This window comes from Hydractinia symbiolongicarpus, chromosome 7 (genome assembly GCF_029227915.1).
Source record: "Hydractinia symbiolongicarpus strain clone_291-10 chromosome 7, HSymV2.1, whole genome shotgun sequence".
NCBI lineage: Eukaryota > Metazoa > Cnidaria > Hydrozoa > Anthoathecata > Hydractiniidae > Hydractinia > Hydractinia symbiolongicarpus.
Window position 1 is genome coordinate 7,624,804 of NC_079881.1, and position 21,113 is coordinate 7,645,916.

General features: G+C 31.9%; 1 protein-coding gene across 4 annotated transcripts in view; it reads left to right on the plus strand.

Moving 5' to 3' along the window:
* The first annotated feature begins 234 nt into the window (after positions 1-234).
* The window catches only part of LOC130649610 (golgin subfamily A member 4-like), a 28,327-nt gene continuing 7,448 nt past the window's right edge, over positions 235-21,113 (plus strand). For 3 of the 4 annotated variants that reach the window (XM_057455928.1, XM_057455929.1, XM_057455930.1), the window contains exons 1-9: positions 235-713; positions 5,967-6,047; positions 8,325-8,396; positions 9,736-9,943; positions 10,226-10,383; positions 15,575-18,570; positions 18,974-19,196; positions 20,070-20,210; positions 20,647-20,742. In XM_057455928.1, coding sequence (XP_057311911.1) covers positions 543-713; positions 5,967-6,047; positions 8,325-8,396; positions 9,736-9,943; positions 10,226-10,383; positions 15,575-18,570; positions 18,974-19,196; positions 20,070-20,210; positions 20,647-20,742 — 4,146 coding nt within the window. In that variant the 5' untranslated portion in view covers positions 235-542. Of the gene's footprint in view, positions 714-5,966; positions 6,048-8,324; positions 8,397-9,735; positions 9,944-10,225; positions 10,384-14,923; positions 15,124-15,574; positions 18,571-18,973; positions 19,197-20,069; positions 20,211-20,646; positions 20,743-21,113 lie in introns of those variants that run through there. The other variant, XM_057455931.1, reaches the window with a different exon arrangement.

Here is a 21,113-nt window from a genome sequence, read left to right on the forward strand (position 1 = left end):
TTAAACCACTATGTTAACAGTTATTTATTCATATTCGTTAGGTAAATAAACATAAAACATTTTTAACAGCATGATCAACAGCTTCCGCCATATTTGTTTACATTTTCTCGCCGTTTTTTACTGTCAAAGACACAAAATTAATTATTTCTATTGTCCGTCAGCCAATCGCTGTTCTCGGAACGGTAATCAATAATGTTCTTTTGTTTTGACAGGCCCCAAATCCGCGCTTGCGCACTTTCAGTTTAATTTTTCTGTGGGAGTTGCAAGAGCTTAGCTCCAGGCTACACGAAGTAAACATTGGTGGATAATAAAATTTGAATTTCTGATAGCTAGCTAGCCATATCAGAAATTTCAAAAAGTAAAATAATATAGTTTCACTGAAAACCTTAAATATTCGATGACTTAGATTGGACTTTTATATTTACCGTTCAGTTTACGGTGTAACTGAAAATGTTTGTTTACCATATAAATCAAGACAGCTGTCAATACTTTAATACCCGACTACGGTCCTGACTTGTTTATTGTTATACAAAAATAATATTATGGCAGAACGTAGTGGGAATTGTAAGTTTTTTTCACCGAATTACTTCAATCCCACAAAATGTCAAAATTGTTTCAAGCCAAAAGAGCAACACGCTTCACAACCTGAAGTTTCTGCAGCCACAACTGGTAAACAACAGGCATTAGGAAGACGAGGATCATCACTTGGAAGGGTATAGAATTTTCCTTGTTTTAAGATATCTTTCGTAGATGTTTTTTGTTTTATTTGGTGCATAGACATAGCTACCATAAATATAAGGTAATCATAAAAATATTATTCTGTGGCAGACACACTTACCCAGGTTTGAAACAATAAGTCTGAATTACCTTATCATGGTAAAAAAATAATTGAAGTTGTGGATGGATTATGTTAATATCATTCTTATGAAGTACACATATAATAAATTTTTGCGTTAAAAGTCAAATTATCCCAATGCTATAGCTCAGTGTTCTTTCAATTTAAAAACATTTCTTTTCTATGACCCAAACAGTTCTCTTTTGTATTCTGACACTTCTCTTTTGCATTTTGACACTTGCCTTTTGCAAAACAATTTTACACCCATGGTCTGTATAAATTTTTTTTCACTTTTTGCAAGAATTATACCTGGCTAACATATGCTTTATTTACTAACAGCTTATTGTAGCAGGCCCAAACCATGTGCATGAATAAAAAAATATGACGAATCAATTCAGATCAATAGCAGACCAAATAATTTTATTAATAAATAGACACAACAAATGGTAAAATAAATGGCTGCCCAGAGTCCTCAAATCATGGCTGTGTCAACTAACACAAGCTTTTTTTATTATAATAAATGTGGCTTATAGGAATATCAAGCTGGGATTTTAGGTTAAAAGCAATAGTTCGTTTATTTATAACAATAGAAAAATAAGAATACTTACCAGCCTGGTTAGAATTTAGTCTTATAGCTATATAAAAAAGTGTGTATTAGAAAAGGTAAAGAAATGCCTCAAACGGAATACCACAATATATTTATATCTAAAGTATATATAGTGGTCCACTACGCACAAAATTTTTGGAAAGTTATTAATTACTAAGAACACTTTTTTCATGGCCAGTATGTCATTTATTTGCCTTCGTCCCCAAGGATTTTTGCCGTCATCCATTATATTTCGAAAAGGCAAAAATGCCTAGGGACGAGGGTTGTCATTTATTCTCAAACCTGAGTTATTAAAATCCAACTCAATTAATATTCAGGCCCAGAATTGGGTCTGCGAATTTTTTGAGTTCGTGGAAGAGAAGTGCTTCCCACTTTGGAAGAGAAGTGTTTCGAACGGAAGAGAAGATATTGGAAAAAAGAAAAAAAGAGTTTTTATTAATAAGAAAAGTGTTTTTATTAAGAAGAGAAGTGAGCCACAGGGACCATCGTACAATTTTCCATAATTTATTATCAAAGGTTGTGTGTGACATAGTACATAGATGAGCTCTGTGACCATCCTAATTTTGTTTCAGTCTTTTCCCTGGCTAAAAATAAATAATTGTGCCCGGGAACAGAAAAGACTCGCTTCTTACACCTTATAACCCTAAAGAAAAATCAGGATTTGGGATGTTATTAATATGTGTACATAATTACTACTGGTTATAAAGTATGAAAATGATTTCTTATGGTGGGTTGGGCTTTTGGAACACCCATTTACTGCAAATATAATATTTAAATTAATATTCTAAACAAAACAATATGCAATTGATAATTTGAAAATTGATAAAACTAAGAACTACATAATTCTACTATCAATCAGTACCAAACTTATGCCACAAAGTTCAGGTTTGGGCTTGCCCATGGCTGCAATCTCTGGTTACTTTCTGGTTCTCAATATTTTCCCTTTAAGGTAGGGTGAATGTCTAAAAAAACTCAGGGATCAGGGGTAATCTTATTTTACTTGTCCTGGAACCGATGCCGGCTCTTACCTGACTGAAGACAACAAAAACAACTTCAGTTCAATATTTTGTCAATATTTCAGTGTGAATGATAGTTCTCTCTGATACCTGATTGAGTGTATATATATAATATACATAATATGTGGATAACAACCAGAGAAAACTCTATTACAGAATCATCTTTTTTTTCTAAACGCTTCAAATCTTTATCTCAAATTTTGGAGAACTTGTATGTTGTTTAGAAAGACTTTTTAAAAGACTAAACATCACCACAGAAATCTGTCATGCAGCCCAAATATTGCTGTAATTTTGTAAAGTTGTTATAATTATTTTTTCAGAACCATAAACATTGCTGCATTTCATTATATAATTTTTTAAAAAAACTTTACTATAAGCCTAATCATCACCACATTTCATTGTAAAATTGTTATTTTTACAATACTTTAATTATACTCTGTTTTATTACGAAAGCTGTCCTATTCATCGAGATCTGCAAAATTGATCTCTACGGTTTGATGCTGAGTTTATGTTTTTCCAGTCCCCGAAGAATCATTAGAAAGACATGACACCACTGTCCATTAAGGAGAAACAGCTATTAAGCGATTCAGTCTAGTTAACAGATACTGAGTACTAATTTTCTGAAATTTGTTTCAAGTGTATAGACAATAACGAATGTGATCTTACTTTTGAACTGAAGGTGTCCGGTCAAGGAAAACATTAAACAATGCATCGTAGCTATATTGTACAATTTAATTAATCATTTATATATATATATATAAATGTGTAATTAATCATTATTAATCTTATTTCTTATCAACAAAATAAACCAAAATGGAACAGTTCACAAATTGATACAAACCAACTTAAGAATCTCTCCTATTTAATAAACAGCACATGAGAGCACTTGCTTGAAAATTAAAATTTGTTTAAATAAATAGTATTTTATTTAATTTAGCAGTAACATAACATGTAATTAATTGGTGTGAGCCATGCAAAGTCACTTACAGTTTAATTAAGTGTCAAAACAGTATCTTTTATACCCAAAAATTCATGGTATCTCTTGTTGTAAAAGTAATGAAGCTATACATGCACAATCAGGAAATGTTTTTTTTAAGTTTCGTTTGACAACGTCTTTTTTCAATTAATTTAAAAATCCTGTTTAAAAATAAGTTTGTTTACAATTGTATGCGTTTTGATTGTTTGTATTTTTAAGCAAAATGCGAAAAGTAGGAATGGATTCTATTTTTAGTACAATGATTTATTCCGCTTCTACTTTCGGCATATTGCGCAAAATTGCCTGCCTCACATTTTACGCCTCGTGGAGATTCTGCTTTAAGTGATCTTGATTTTGTTAAAAAAGGGTAAAAGATGTATATAAGTATACCTAGTAACTAGACTGTATCATCTATAATAGGGACCATTTATAAGTTAAAGTTGGTTAACTGTATGATTTTTTTGTTTTTTTTATGACCACACTAAACTTTTATCCCTTCAATGTTTTTTTCCTTTTGTATTTACTTTTTGCATAATAATCTTCTTAACCTTTTCCACCTGTTCCTGAACTAGTCTGGGATTGTGCTACACTATCATACACTGAAGCACAATCACAAAGTTAAAAGACATGTTCTCAACTCTCCTATACTTAAATGCTTAGTGCATTGCCTACACTACCACCCTTTTTTGTTAAAAAAATACCCTACATGCATGTTAAGCTAGAAAATAGCTGGACAAAATTATGTGATCCCCACCCCCAAATAATTGTTTGCTATTGCAGAAAGTTAAGGTGAAAAAAGGAATAAAGATCAGTCAAACAAAGAGAAATTTATTCAGAATGGATCAAGCAGATGCTTAAATTTGGACAAACTAGTGTTGTTGTTTTTCATTATAGTGGGGTGCAAGGTTTGACTTACTTCACTTGCTCTCATGAAAAGTTACAAATGAATGAAATCAAGTGTCAAGTCATAAATCACTAACAATGTTTCTCTATAGTGGTGCTACCTTAAGCAGGCATATACCCTGCATTCAAATTTTATTTCAAAACATTTGCTTTTATGTCTTTATGATGTCCCTAAGACAGGAAATGAGGTATTAGTATTAAAGAAGTATTGATGGCTAATTAGTTCCAGCAAGGAAAAGTTGTTTGTATGAAACTGTATTGTGTAGTTTTACATGTATGATTACTCAGATCATTAACACATTGAAATCCGTAAGTTAAAGGGTCTAAGCGCATGACATGAGACATTGAAAATTTGTTTATAATACCTAGAAATTCCTTTTAATATATTTCTTGTTGTAAGTCGCAAATTCCTTCCTTTAGGTTAAACAATGACGTTGAATAATTTACTTCAAAAGTAATGAGTTCATTAAAGAAGTTATAGGTAGCTTAATAAGCCACATTTGTGTATAGTACAGTTGTCATAATATAATAAAATTTTACACTATAACCTGATAATAAAGAAGAAAGAGTGTCAATGTCAGCTGTAAGCACGTTGCAAGCTTTTTCATAGTGTAATGTTTGTGTTCCTTAATTTCATCTCCTACAAAACTAAAATGTATGATAGATAACTCAGGAAGAATTTTGCACACAAAAAAATACTTGAATTAAAATTTATGTCCTTCAAATAAATATTTCATATTGCCAGTAGTATTAGTAAATAGCACTGAGTGTTGTGATATACAAAAACACTGACTAACTTTTATGTAACTTTCAATTTTTAAACAATAGTAATTTCTAATGTAGGCTGTACACAAACCTGTTTTGATAGTGGCAGAAGAAATTATGCTTAACTTTTTTAGGGTTTTGAAGCATAAGTGGGGTTATTAAGCTTTGTTTATTCATGTTTTCAGAGTTTAGACTTAAAAATACTATGTTCCTGATCTGACAGCATACAGGAACTTAATATGCAAACTAGATAAATTTTTTCTATGCCTTCTTTTCTTATAATTCTTTGTGCAAATTTTTTTGATCATTATTGTCTCAAAATAGGACGACAATTTTAACTGCCTTCACCAAAGCAACAATTTCTTTCAAATTCTGAATTATGTATCTTTGGCTTTTTGTCTACTGGTTTGAAGGTAGATGACATTGAATACATTGTTTTCGTCATGTGTTTTATTTTTTAAATCAACTCTTTTTTCTTGTTAATGTTTTTAATCTGTCTTAATCTTTTGACAATTTGATTATAAAGTTTTATATTTCATTGATTGAGTGAGTAATAGTTGTTGACCTTTCAAAATTCTTTAAAAAATAAGTAGCTTAAAGTAAAATACTGTACAACCTAAATGTGTCAGTGTAAAACTTTTAGAATTTTTTTTCATTGATATGCCACTCTTCAAAATATTTTGTAACAACCCTAAAATATAGGGGAAGCTTAATATACTTAATATACTTTACTCTCGAAAAATATGAGTTTGAGTCTTGGGAAAGCTTTTAATGTAATTTGCATACAATTATACTGATGTATTTTCTGATACCATGTTCAATGTTGTAATCAGGCAATATGCAACTTGCTGTGCTTCTCTTTAGAATGCTGGACCATCAAAAACAGTTCTAAAGGAAAGCATTTTGTTAAAAGGACGCCCAGATAATGATGGCGAAATTCCTCAGGTAATTCCATTTTAAGTTCTATTTTTTGTTTGTCATCCTGATCCCGAGGTACTTTTACAAGTTACACTTACTAAAAGATTTGCATGAGCAATTCGTAATAACATATTCACTTTTTGTTCATGTGACTCCAGATGTTGCTTTATAAATATCTATTTTTCTTGCTGCTCAACCACCACTTCAAACTTCTTCATTAAAAAATATTTGAAACTAGCCCAAGTCTTTTTTGTGGCACGTCACCCTACCACATAAGACTCCACTTGGATTAATTATTTTCATGGCCAGAAAAAGTTAATAGGCGTTCACCGCAAAATAAAAAAAGCCTCTGTACAAATTTTTTATAAAAAAAATAATTCAACGTTGATCTTAACCTACTTTACTGGGCAGGGTATGATTTTTTAAATAAGTATGAAAGAAATAAGCCTCTGTGCTGATCAAACTCATCCCCAAGTTATCCAACAATAAAAAAAGTAGCTAATTTAATTTAAAAAATTGATTAAGAAAACAATAGAAAAGAACTACAGAAGCCAGTTCAAAGTATTTTGTAGAACTTCAATGCATTCCATGATATAGTAAAAGACATAAATTACTGCCTGATTAAAGTTACTTTTCTTATGATAACAACTTAACAACATTTAGATAGGAAAATTACTTTATTGAGGTAACTAGTTGCAAATTAAGGGTATGTCAACCTCGTCCCCCATCCTAGTTGCTTCTTCTTAATGATTAATTGCTTAAGTAAGAGCTTTCAAAAACATACATGGAACAATAATGTCACCCACCACCCACCTTTAATACTGCCACTTCTATGCTTGGCTGGTGTAATATACTAATGCTGAAACAAAAGACAGAAGACACTTTTGAACCATGCTGCGAGTCATTCTGACCTTCAGGAATGAAGAGCTTATTTTAAAAAAAAAATCTCCTGCAATAGTTTTTAATCTTATTTTTCATGATTTTTCCTTGTACAAAAAAGGTCTAAGTTGCTCAACTACGAAAGTTTATTCCCGTAAAAATTTCCTAAAAGACTTTATAGTTGTTTTAATGTTAATTTAATGCAAGAAGAGTGTGTACCCATGTGAGTGATGTAACTAGAACCTAGGACAGATCAGATTTTTTAAAACCAAATTCTGCCTTCTGGACAAGTGTTTGAATGTTTATACACCACTTTAGTGTTGCTAACACTGTTATCAATGTGGGTCTTGTGTTTTGAATGTATACATTAGGTATACATGAGCATTGCCTACCTAATTTCCTTTACATGGCATGGATTGAGTCATAGCTGTGGTAAGGCACACAGACCTTGTGATTACGATGTGGCGCCGTAGATTAGTGGTTATAGCTCTCGTACTCTGTGCGGGAGACCGGGGTTCGATTCCTCTTGACGGCGATTCAACATGGGCGAGTGAATGTTACCATAGCCCCGGGTTAACCCAAGCCATGTGAGGGAAATTGGGAAGATGGCACACTGTGTGGGCCGTTGGATGTTGCCGGGAGTTGTCTGGTAGAGCGCGGGCTCTAATTGGGTCTGCGTAGCTCAAAATGAGCATTAAATACTCTAGGACTCTCCATCTACGCCATGGCCCCTCCTGGAAATAATAGACAGGGTATATCCCTCGATATTTGTGAGGCTAGCCATGTAAAATATGCACATCTATCTATCTCTCTACGATGCAAACTCCATAACCACCAGGCCACATGCATGTTGAACCATCAATAAATTTCACAACTTACCTTTTAAAATAAATCCTTTTGAAATAAAGAGCTTAAATGGTGTAGTGGTAGAAAATTTGGCTTGTAATCATAGGTTTCAGGTTTGAGTCACCAATTCAGGGTACTGTCAAAGCAACAAAAACAAATATCTAAAAAGCTGATCTGGAGTCACCCGGGTTTTAACAAAAGTCATTATTTTATCATTGGGAATTTGTTGTGAAAATTTTTCAGGTACGTCCACCTTGTAAAATTACCTTCCCTTTAATACAATAATAGTTGATTACCCTAGGTTGTACCGCAAAATATTGCCCAAGGTCTAAGTGCTGACTGAGTTTGCAATAATGGATATCTTATTGTGTTTCATTGTCTATATAGCTAGTTAACTAGCTATGTTTCTGGACTTTAGCAGTAAAACTTACATTGCTGCTGTTTCTATCCTATGAAGACAAATTCAATAAATAATAAAGAATTGAACTTTACCTTAAATAAATTGAATAAACACCAGACATACCGGCTTTTTCAGGAGAGTTGATACCTAAATACATAGGATTTCTTTTTGTAATTTAGAACTGGAAGAAGGGTTGGTTTGCTCTTTTTTCCAATGGTGAATTCCAAGAATATGAGTTGGTTGATGGAAAGGTTAGTGTATTTTTTTACCACTGGTTGTAACAGTTGCTTTGATTAATCTTGTCAAATTCTGTATTATCACGGTTGTTAGACTGTACAAAAATTCACAAGGAATTGGCTATATGTTTCATGTTTTCTGTGAGTTCTCAAAAAAATACATAGCTACTTTTATCTAGCCCAGTTGTTGGCCTGTGGAAAAAGTCAATTTTACTATATTTGTAAATAATTTGGTTATTTTTGTCTGAAACCTCCAATTAAGTCCAATTATTTATTTTTATTATCACCAAATTAAATTTACACTTTTTTCTTTTGTACTTTCCATAGTCCTATTAATTTTCTGTTTTATTTCTACTTTTTAGGTAGAAATTTTAAAAAAAATATGTAAAAAAACTTTAGCTGTGCCAAATTGAATTCACATCAAACTTAAGATCACCCCTCCCAAATAAAAGCTGATGTTTTACTTTGAAACAACCTAATCTCAAAATATAATTGATCTTTTTTACTAACAATTCAGCAAAGGTAATTTTGATATCATTATGTCCGAATAATGATCTGAAATAGCAATAATAAGTTATATTTATTTTTGTTAAAATTTATAGATGGGATTTCAAGAGCTGTTATGAATAAGGCTTTAAATTCAGTATTGATTTTATTCCCAAATCAAAAACATCAGGAACATTTATGAAGTTGTTATTTAGTAAGAAAAGTTTTAAAAACACATGTTAAAATTTTATTTTTAATTTATAAAGTAGCACGAAGCTTTTCGTAACTGAGTTACATTTTCAATTTCTTATTTATTTGTTGGCTGATTTATCATTGTTATTTAGTGTTCATGCACAACCAGAATTTAAAAAAAAAAATGTTATTTAGGATTAAATTTTAAAAATTGTTCAGTTTCAGGCTTCTTTGGAAGTTATTCAGTGCAATAGATCAGAACGTTTCTATATTTTGTAACTGTTTGTTGTTTTTAAGGAAGTTTATAAATATTCCATTCAAGTCTTTTTTTAAAAAACCTTTTAATTTGCTACAAAAGAAGCAGACAGGAAATCGTTCATTGGAGATATAAACACAGCAGAAGCTATAAGTTGTAGGGCATGTGGAAAAAGTGATCAAATAACTAAAGAATTCCCAATTTTAAATATTCTTGGCGACATCAATTTGTTTATGCCCTTTTTTCTGCTTAATTTTATCTCAACACTCATTCCAATGTTTCGATCCAAACACAAAAAAATATTTATTCAAGTTTAAAGTTCTTTATATAAGGTCATCAACCTGTCAAATGTGAATTTGGTTTTAGCTTTGATTTTTGTGTTTATTTGTTCTGTGCTTATCTGAATTTTGTTGTTTACAGGCAAAAAAAGACAATGTTATTAGCTCCATGATGCTACAGGAATTTATTCGTATGTTGGACGGCAAGATTGAACTTGGTGAAACACTTTGTTTTGGTGTTAAAACGTTACGCGATACATTTTACTTCAAAACCATGACTAAAGTTGATTATGAAAACTGGTGGAAAGAATTTAGCTCTTTTGTTGCTGCTCCCATCAGACGGACAACAAGTATGTTAAACTAAAAGAATGAATGCATTTTGATGCTATTTTAAAGAAAGAATATCATAAGAATAAACAAACTATTAATTGTGTTGTACTAAACGTGTTGTGTATGGAATTTTTAAATTTTGTCATTTATTTTTACTTGATATGATTGAACTTTCCTTGAAGTTTTGTAATATAAAAAAGATTCTTGTCATTCCAGGCACGCTGACACTTTTTGTAAACACCATTGCAAACTTCACACTATGTTATATTACATTGTGTACACCAGTTTTTTATTATTTTTAGGCACTGCATCAGCACTAAGATCTAATGCAGGCAACTACAGTAAACCGAAAGTTCAGAAACAACTCTCTATGCCAGCTGCAGCTCATTTGACTGCAAGTAATCGGCATTCTAGATCTTCGTCTATCTCATCAGTGCAAAGTGACTCGGATCGACAACAGGTATGATTTGATAAAAAAGATTTGCCAGAATTAAATTCAGCAGGATGTTCTGAACCTTGTATATTTTGTAGTACTTTTTTGTTTGAATAAAAGTTGTTTTACACCTCAGCAATGATGCCTATTATAGCAGTGCAAATCCTTGTTTGGCACATAGGATCAGGATAGAGAGTATAACTTATGAAATTTGACATTTTTATATAGCATTAGGTGGATGAAACAAAAGTTGAAACCTGTAGAAAAAGGACATCCTGGATAAACAAAAAAATTAACAGTCATGATTATTTACAAGTTTCAGTCATCCTTAGAAAATCTGTGAACCTGTAACCTTGCATTATTTTCAACTTTATAAATATGTCTGAAAATTAAGAATCGGGAAATAGTTGAATGGTTTTCAATTATTAATTGATATTGCTTTCACAGAAATAATACATCCTTATTAAAAAGCCAATCTTAACTATATTAATTATTTAATTGTTATTCAATATCTTAAGTAGAATTCTTCACTGAGTTTAATCAAAATGGGGCATAAGTTGCATTGTAAAAGAAGATGGTAATGTTTTGGTAAATCTGTTACTTGTTGTTGAAAGTATTAGGCTTAATTTTACTTTACAATTCCTTAAAGGAAACAAATAGAATCTTGCGTAACAACCTAAAAAAAATTTACCTTTTTGTTGCCTTATTTTTTAATGTTTATAAAAGATTGTAAATATTGTTATTTTTATTAAAAGGCAGTGAAAAAATGAAGTTTTTATCATAGAATTATTGTTAGGAATTTATTTAAATTAATAACAATAACAAAAATAATAATTTGGTAATATCTAATGAAGAAATGATCAACACATGTAAAATACGAAATATTTTACTGCAAAAAGTTGTGGAGATTTTTTATCTGTTTTGGCAAAACTGATGAAAGAAAAAAAACTTTATTTGTATATAAGTTTGATGAAGAGGAAATGTTGATCACTGATATATATATACATTCGCTGTTAAGGTGACCAAATTATTGAGTTTGTTCATTTCTATAATGGGAATACGATTATAGATTCTTTACTTTGCATGAATTATCTTTTTGGTATTAAAAAAATTTTCTATTGCTACAAAAAGTGTTCAACATGATTACAGATGCAAAAATGTGTATGTTAAACAACCAGTATTTATTCAATAATACTTCATGGGATGATATTTAATTTTTTGCTGTCAAAAAATAGGTTAATTCGATTTTTGTATGAATAGAATGGGAAAGTATTTTTTATGAGATTCAAATTCTGGATGAAGCCTTTGTTTTTATTTTAAAACTGAATTTTTTACTAGGATTCCCTGTGTTTTTCTTTTAACCATGGTCGCAGGAAGTTCTCTTTTTAATAATAATTCAATGAATGTGTAGCGTAGAATATATTAGTACTAAGAGCTTCACCTAAATATGCATCACGGTGACCTGCACTTAAGCATCCATCCAGTGCTTAATTTCAGGTTAACCAGATAATCATTAATATTGACATATACATAAAAATTAATATAGAATATTGTGAAACAAAAGCCGAAGCACACAAGACAATGAGATATTTCTTGTTGATACTGTTTAAACATGCAAGCAAGCAAAGTTGTCCACTACATGTCTGTTTGCAATCACATTTACTGTTTAGAAAGCAGGGGATTGATTTGAGTTCTTCTTTACAGCGTGAAAAAAAAAGACATTCAGTTCGGATAAAATTTTGTTTTTGAAATGTAAATTTTAATTCTGACAATTGTGACATGGGTGAACTGACAATGCTTTTTAATGCATACAAGACACATGTAAAGCCAATTTAAATGTAAAGTCAACTAAACAAAGAAAACAAAAATTCATCTTTCAGTAAATTCAGTAGTATTTACATTTTATTTCAAAAGCCTTTTTGCAGTTCCGATTTGTTGTGATAATGGCAATGTCAATGCCATCCTACGAAGCCGTTAAATTTGAAAACTTAATGGAATACCTAAACTAGGGAAGAGGTGGATGATAATAAGAAAAGCGGGATAGGAGTGATTTTACACTTTGATTTCATGATGTCAAGTAAAAAAGTATGAAAAAGATCCATCTTTAACCAAAAAATAGGCACAACTTACAAAACTGACAAGTAAAAATACCTAGGTAAAAAACTGAAAAACTTATTTTCTTTGTGAGTCAAGAGTCAGGTTTAACCCTCTTACTAATCCTAAGTATATGTGTATTCCAGCCTTAACAATTGTTTAAAATGGTTTTAAATTTTTTTTACTTATTCTAACAAAATTGAAATAAATTTTCAGCCTTCACAGCCAACCAGAAATTTTAAGGAAAAGAAATGTTAAGGATTTACATACTGTGAATGGTTCGAAATTTCTGATTGTGGTAATTTTTCAACTGTCAAATAATTTGCTTTATAAGCTACTCTTCTACAAAGTTCTAAATTATTTCTAAATCAACTGCTCAGTGATATTTTTATTTCTAAAATCCAGTTTTTTTTTGGCAGGGATATTAGGAATCCATCACCAATTTACTTCTTTTGTAAATACTGCTACAGCAGGGCTAAAACTTGGACATATTTTTCCATTTAGCAACTTTTAATGAAAAATTTTTTTAAATTTTATTTTGGAAGATGTCATAAAACCTTGCTAGATGTGACCCCAGCTAAAATTGCTGATTTTTTTAGTCTAGTTTTTTTTCTTACAAATCAATCTATTTGACCTTTAATAATCAGTGGTATTTTCTGAAAAAAGATGGCATCATAGCAAAATTGCCGATTTTTGCAAAAATGTTTTTTATGACTGATCAATCTCTTTTATGCTATACTAGATTTGACCCAAGCTTTATCAACATAGTTTAAGTCGTTCAAAAGTTATTTGAGGTTGTTAAATTCACCCTCATTCACCCATAATATTTGATACAAAAAATTCCCAATGTGAATAGGGTTAGTTAAAATCCCTGTTTGCACTAGAATTTTCCTCTCCTAATATTTTTACCAATATATATTTTATATATGGGTTTGTTTTTTTATTCTGTTAAAAGTATGAAGACACTTTTATAAGCTAATCGTTTACATAAAAAATATAAGTGTACAAAAACAACTGTGTTTATTTATTTACTTTCAAAGTTTTCTTTTTGACATTTTTTAAACTGATTTATTAATTTTAACAGTTATTTCCCTTCTTAATTCGTTTTAAAACAGTTGTCACTGATAACATTAAATACAGTGTATATATTGTCCGCTAATAAAGTAAAAAATTCACTTGAACTGCAGTGATTATTTGACCTTGACCTTAGAGTGCAAACCGTTTTTAAAAATTATTGAAAATCAAGATGTTTAATAAATCGAGAGATCGAAGTGTATGTATAATGAATTTGTCTTTTCATTTCATTTTTTGTTTTATCTGTTTGCAGATTATTATTGTTTACTTTATTGTTAGTCTGTGAAGTTTTATTTTGCCATTGTTGTTTGCTGGGTGGAATTTACTTTTTTTGTAATCGTGGTTAAGTTTTGTTTCAGTTTTGCGAACTCATTGCTTAATTTTTTTTTTGTGATTTCCTTCAACGAAAGACTGTCTGGGTGAGAATAGAATGCAGACTATGTTTGCATGATGCGAAACAAAGAAGTCTGTCTGGTTGTAAGTTATTTGTCCTTTTTTAAAAAAATAAAAGTTATGTCCAACATTGTCAACAAAACAAAATAGACAACATACTTTGATATTCTTTCAAACCTTTGATATTCTTTAAAAGCTGTTTCTCATCATTTCAAGTTATAATTTTTTTGTTCTTTTTGTGTTTTTTAGATATCATAGTAGGCTTAATTAATTTAAGATAAAATATTTTCTATGATGGCCTCTACAAATCATTTCTTTTCCAATTTAAAAGCACTTCTTTTCTATAATCCAGACAGTTCTCGTATTCTCACACTTCTCTTCTGTATTTTGACACTTCTTTTCTGCACTCACATTTCTCTGCATGTGGCTTGGAACTTTCTCTTTACAACTAAATTTAATATAAATAGACACAATAAATGGCAAAATGGCTGCCCAGAATCCTTAAAATTACGCTAGGGTTCCCCAAACAAACCACATAATTTTTTTTATAAGAATGTGTTTTATAAGAATATCAGATATAGGTTAAAAGCAACAGGTCTTTTGTTTAGAACAATAAAAAATAAGAAAAATGTTCTGTTGTATCTTTCAGATAACATAATGGAACTTAATTTTAATAAAAATGTGATACTGTTATTACAGAAAGAAAGAAAGAAAGTTAAGCATGCATGTGAATATTACGTTGAGTCATAGAAGATATGTTCTTTTAAGTTCAACCTTTTGATTCTATTGTTTTGTTGTAACTGTTTAATGTTTTATTATGTATATCTACATGATATTTTTTTCAAACTAAAAGAAGTAAGTATAAATATAAATATATAAGTATAAACAAATTGTAATCTGAAAGGAATAACATTATAACTATGTAACATGTACTTAACTTTGAATATTTTGTTTACATTTTAACTGTGCCTTCAAACGAAATATCACGAATAAGTACATAAAACTTTTGTCCTTTGAAGGATTAAATTAAAACTGAGAAGTGTCAACATTTTGGTGTTCGTGTTGCAATATAGGGCGGAGGATTTAACTTGTAAAAATAATGTTAAGAACAGTGTGTTGTCACAAACGTTAATATAATGTTTTAAATGTTTTAGTGGATAAAACTCTAACCTGGTAAAGATGTATGTGTTTAAATATGAACAAGAGGTAAATAATAATAAATAATAAAAATATTTCAAATTATAAATCACATGTTTAAAATAAAATTTTTAAAAATATAAGATTACCTTCTTCAAGTTCTAAAATAAGTTTATTACTATGTATTTTTTAACATAGTGGTTTGCTGTTGTGTTATGAGTAAAAATAATAAATTCTTTCAAAGATTTCAAACAAAGATTTGCTTCTATAAATCCAGTGGTTAACTTGTCTAGATCGTTATATATATATTATGAATATATTTCCTTCATAACAAAGACAAAAAGTTTTTTTGCTGTATTAAAGGTGAAACTATAACGAGTTCTAAAAATAAAATTGGGGATTAAAAATGCACTAATGATATCAATAGATTAACCAGATAAGCTTGAGTGCTTTTACTTTCTTGTCTTTCTCATTCAGTTGCAGCATAAGGTTTCTAATTATCTTCAATATTTTTTTTTAGATGGAGTCTCTTCGAAGTCAAGTAGCGAAGCTTGAAGAGGAGAACATGAAGCTTTCCAAAACTGAAGATCAACGGAGAAAATTAGAACTGGAAGTCAATTACTGGAAAGAATATGTAACAAATTCACAAGCCTTCAAACGTGCTGGGGCCTGTGTAGATACTGTCTCAGAATTAGCAGAGTCGCGTCAGGAGTTTCTCAAGCTTCAAGATGAGTACAACGAAACACAGAAAAAGTTAAAAATGAACAGCGGTAAATTATTGATGCAAAACAAGGAACTTTCAATGACAAAGGAGAAACTACAAGAGGCTAATAGTATTATCGCAGTTCACAAAGCTAAAATTGAACAGCTAAACAAGGATTTAAGTGCTCATAAAGAACAAAAGGAACTCCCAAAAGGCCTGATAATTCCAGCAGCATCAAATGAACTCTTCTTTAACGGTGAAAATGTAAAACCTTCTTCTTCTACTGAAAGTGTCACAAGACCCAGTGCTGCTGATGTTCTTAGTAGCGATGCACAGCACTTAGAAGATAAATTTCTTGTGCTCAAGGATAGGCTGAAGCGCATAGAGCGTGAACTATTCTTAAAATCGAAAGAGTTAGAAAAAGCGAATGAAAGTCGATCAAAAGTTGCAAAGTATACTCGGTCTTTACTGCAAGAATTAGAAACACGCCTCAGCGACAACCAAAGGAAGCTCACCGAAACTGAGGGGAAGCTAAAGAATGCCACAACAGAATTGTCTATAGAGAGAGAACGAAGAATAAAATTAGAAGAGGGGCCACGTCGTAGAATGAGTAGTGTTATAGCGCCACCAAGGTCACAGTCTGGAGATTCATCATCATCGTTCGACTCTCAAACACCTCCGAGTGATCTATCCGAACACGATGCTGATACTAAGTATGCTGATTATTATCGTTCTCGCTTTAAGGAAGCAGAGTCATCATTACTTGAGAAGGATAAAAAGTTGCATCAAGTCGAGGAGAAAGTTAAAGAATTACAACATGCGATGAAGAGTAATTCAGATAGTTATAAAGTTATTAATGATTTGCAATGCAAACTTTCAGATGCCACCCACAAGCTTAGTGATAGACAATTAAAAATTCACGAGCTAACTAGAGAAATAGACAGACTGAAAGAATTTGAAAAAACATACACCAAAAAATCTAAACGTTGTGAGACATTAGAAGATATTGTGAAAGATTTAGAAAAAACAAATGCAGATCAAAGTAAGGCGTTGCATCAAGTGAAACAAGAATTAGAGATGATTAAAATACGAGAAGTGGTTTTAAAAGAACAATTACAAACATTTGCAGAGGATAGTGATAATTCTGAAGATGAAGACGAGGAGCGTGATTTGCAATTAGGTAAGTCGATCGACCTGAAGAACAAAATTGAGTGCATGATTGAGTTGGAAGCATTGTCAAAAAAACTTACTATAGATAACGAAAAATTAAACGCCAAAAATACCGAACTTGAAGCTCGAGTGAAACATTTGAATATGGAAAGTTTTAAATCTATTGAAGCTAAAAAAGCTTTGGGTAGTATTGAGTCTTTAATAACAAACAGTGAAAAGCTTGACTATGAAAAGAAAATTAAGGAGTTAGAACAGAAGTTGTCTGAAGCTGAGGAAAAGTACTGTAATGAAGTGACGAACTTGAAAGACAAACAGTATGGTGAGATGGGTGAATTAGAAAAGAAATTTAAAGACGACACTAAACAAATGAAGGAGGACTTAAAAAAAGCTGAGGGAGAAATTGAAAACTTTTTGCGTGAGAGAAACGAGAACAAAGATAATTTTAACGAGTTGCGTGGCAGGTTTACTATGGCTGAAATTAAAATAGCTGACATACAGGAGAGCCTTAACGAAGAAATCAATGCTCGTAAAAATGCAGAAGCATTATTGAATGAACGTTCTAGTTTGTTATCAGAAATGGAAGAGCGATGCAAGAGAGTAACAAGTGAACGGGATTCATTAAAAGAAGCACAGAGTAGTAAGCGTAGTTCATATGCTTCTGTGGATGATGATGGTGACGAGAGATACGATTTGCTGCATACTGAAAACCATGGATTAAAAGTAAAAATTCGCCAACTGGAACGACAACTTCGTTTGTCCTCTGAGAAATTTGAAGATGTTATGAGCAGTCTAAGAGAGAAGGGATCTCTTTTAGGTAGTGGAAAACATGACAGGGACAGTGGAATTGTGATAACACAAGAAATTAAAAGTATTATTGATTCTTATAATATAGACATAAGTGATTCAAGTAAGCCTTTGTTACGCAAGGAGTCGGACGATATTTTTGTAACACCAAAAAGTAGTATGTCTAGTGAACCTGAATCCGTTGAGCAATATAAGAAATTATGTTCTTCTTATGAAAAACAAGTTAAAGATCTTGGTAAGCGGCTACTAGATAGTGAGGAAAAGGTTATTGAACTTGCTGAAGAATTGGAGCAACAAAGTAACACTGAAGATGATTACATCTCGAAGTATAACACTTTGGTTGTACGTATTGAAGATCTGCAAACTCAAATCATGGAATCACAAGAATCGCTCCAATCAAAAGCAGACGAGCTAGAAAGAGAACGTAAGAATGTCATTAATTTAGTTGAAGTTACTAGTGCTTATATTAAAGAGTTGGAAGGTTCTCTGTCTGAATCGAAAGGCAAAGTACAGGAACTACAAAATGTGATTGAGTTAAATAGAAGTGGTGATCGGCCACAACCTGAGGGTAGCGCAGGCCTTCAGGAAGATGAAGATGCTAATAAGGGAATTGCACCAAATGAACAAAAACTGACCGCTAAGATACTCATGTTGCAGTCGGATATATCAGAGTTGAAGGCTAGTCATCAAAATGAACTGGAGCGGGTTCGTGCAGAAGCACAAAAAGAAGTGGATAGTTTACGCAGACGGTCATTTTCAGCTGGAGTAAGCGAGGAGAGTGAAGACCTGGTAATGCAGGTTCAAAAACTGGAAGAGGAATTGCAGAAGCAGCAAGAAATGTAAGTCGTGGTATAGGTGATTGATGCTTTTCTTATTACCTGTCAATGGAGAGGGTTTTTTTTTGTTATTCGTTCTCAAAATCGTCATCAAACTCCTTTAGAACTTCACGTTTGATCTTATGTAAAGGAATTTTTTGCATTAAAAATAGTTAACCACTCAACTAGCCCTCTTATCTTCAGGGTGTCAGCTTGAAAAAATTAACATATTTAATCTGATCAGGAGAACGGCACAACTTGACTTTTATTAGATTAGCCCATGGAAAACTATAAATTACATTTTTTACCTATTTGCTATCGGGACAATAAGGTAAATAAGGACGACAAAGTAAGGTAAGTAAAAAAGTTTTAACCCCTGTGATGGAGTGCACAATCTTGATGAGTATTCTGTTTCGTTTTACCTTAGTTACGAGAAAGATGTTACACTTCTTCAAAACCAGTTTCAAGCTGAACTGAAGACAGCTTTCAATGGAGACAACAGTAGCATGGACATGTTGAATCGTATTCAAGATCTTGAGATGGAGATTGAAGAAACACGCAAAGAATGTGACTTGAAACTGAAGGAATGTCAGGACAACTTTGACAGGGAAAAGGAACAAATGAAAGATGACATGGCGACTGTTCTACAGGTGAGGCGACCAGATGGTTGGGTATGTTGAACAGATGTTCACCATCCTGGAATGCCATAGAAACTCCTAACTTCTACATAATGTTTCTAGAACTGCATAGAAACACAACATTTTCAATGGTTTACTTAGGCAACCGAATGCCAGTTTGTAATCATACGATCTTTATAGGGTTCAGACAGGTATAAAAAAAAGCTCGAGAAAAAATTAGATCAAAATTATCTTAAAGAACATTTTCTGTCAACTTCCATGAAAATTTTTACAGAACTTCTTGCAGCACTCTTTCTAAAAATTATATTTGTGTTATTTCTTGTGTGTTCTTCCTGGTGTGTATGTTGGAGTGTCTACCCCGTTAAATTTGAATCAAGGAAATAAATACTTTCTCGGCCAGGCTTCGATAGCCTAGTGGTAGAGTTTTCACTTCCAATGCGGGAGGTCTTGAATCCAAAACCTGGGCGAGTGATGCCAGAGACTATAAAAGTGTGAATCTATCCTTTCTATCTAGCGTTCAGCAGAAGAATAGGATTGATATCTTATGCGGTTTTCTAGTGCACCGATTGCTGTGCTTGCAAGACTTTGGTAGCTCAAATGGCAGCTTTAAATACATTAAGACTCCCTTCGAGGGACCCTTGTTGATAGCAGTACAAATAGGAACTGAAGAGGCTATCGGGGAGGGGGGGGGGGGGGTTAACAAATTTCAATAATAACAATAAACCAAAAGAAAATATTTTTATAGTTTGAAAAAAAATACGTTCCCTTACAGTTGGATTTTTTCCCAACACACGCGCAAATAATTATTATAATTATTCAGAGAATGATTTGAAAACAGAACCAAGCTTTCTTTTTTAGTCTAACACACTTTTATCTTGTTACTAGGCAACACTAGCAGCAGGAGATTTTGGAAGTAGTCAAGAACCACAGGCTGAAAGCAGTTTACTTGAAGAAAGGATTATTAAACTGGAACAAGAATTGATAGACAACAAGCAGCAGTATGAAGAAGAACTGGAGATGGAAAAGGTTTGAGAGTTTTTCTAATTAATACGAATTTAATGACGAAGATGTGTGAATTACATCATTTTTACATATAATTACAATCCAAATAAAAATCCAAGCATTTGTGCCTCGTTTTCAAACAGAGACCAAGTGTAACATACTTAAATCGTAAAGCAGGTTATTATTTTGGCAATTTAGGCTTTAATCAAGTGTTTCACGAGTTTTTTTAAAATTATTTCCATCTTCAGTAAAAGTTTTTAGAAATAGCTACTACACATCATAGAACATTTTGAGAAATGCCTACCAGAATATACCAAAGATATTTCTCCTAAAATGAGACATGCCGCTTTGTAAACTCTAGAATAAGTATTTCGAAATAACGGGAAAATGGGCGTGGTTGGAACGTTTGTGTTGTGGCAAATGTAGCAGATCTTATTGATTAAGATTTTCGTTTTTATAGGAGGCTCATCGTACTGAAATGGAAGATACAATCCGTGACATGATGATACTGAGGGACGCTACAAACAGCTCGCGATATGATGACAATGATGAATCTGTGAGTATTTTACCGAAGCATCTGTTTGTGTTTCACAGCTATTTTTGTATCTACGTAGAAACTTCACTAAAAAAGATTAAAATTATATATTTTATGTCGCGCTTTATGTCATCATACCGTTTTTCCAGTTAACGTGAATGCGCTATAAAACGCCCTGGGCGTTATCGAATTATTACACTAAGCGTTCTTTTTTTCTCGAGTTTGGACATCTATTTGGAAGGGCATTTATATTAACAAATTGTAGTAGCATTGTTGACAAATTTCGTTTTGGAGGCCAACCAGGTTCCACTACTCTTTTTAGTGCTTTAAAAGCGTAGCAGGTGCGGTTGGTTGTTTATACTGCCACATTCTTGTGTTGTGAGTGTGAAAAT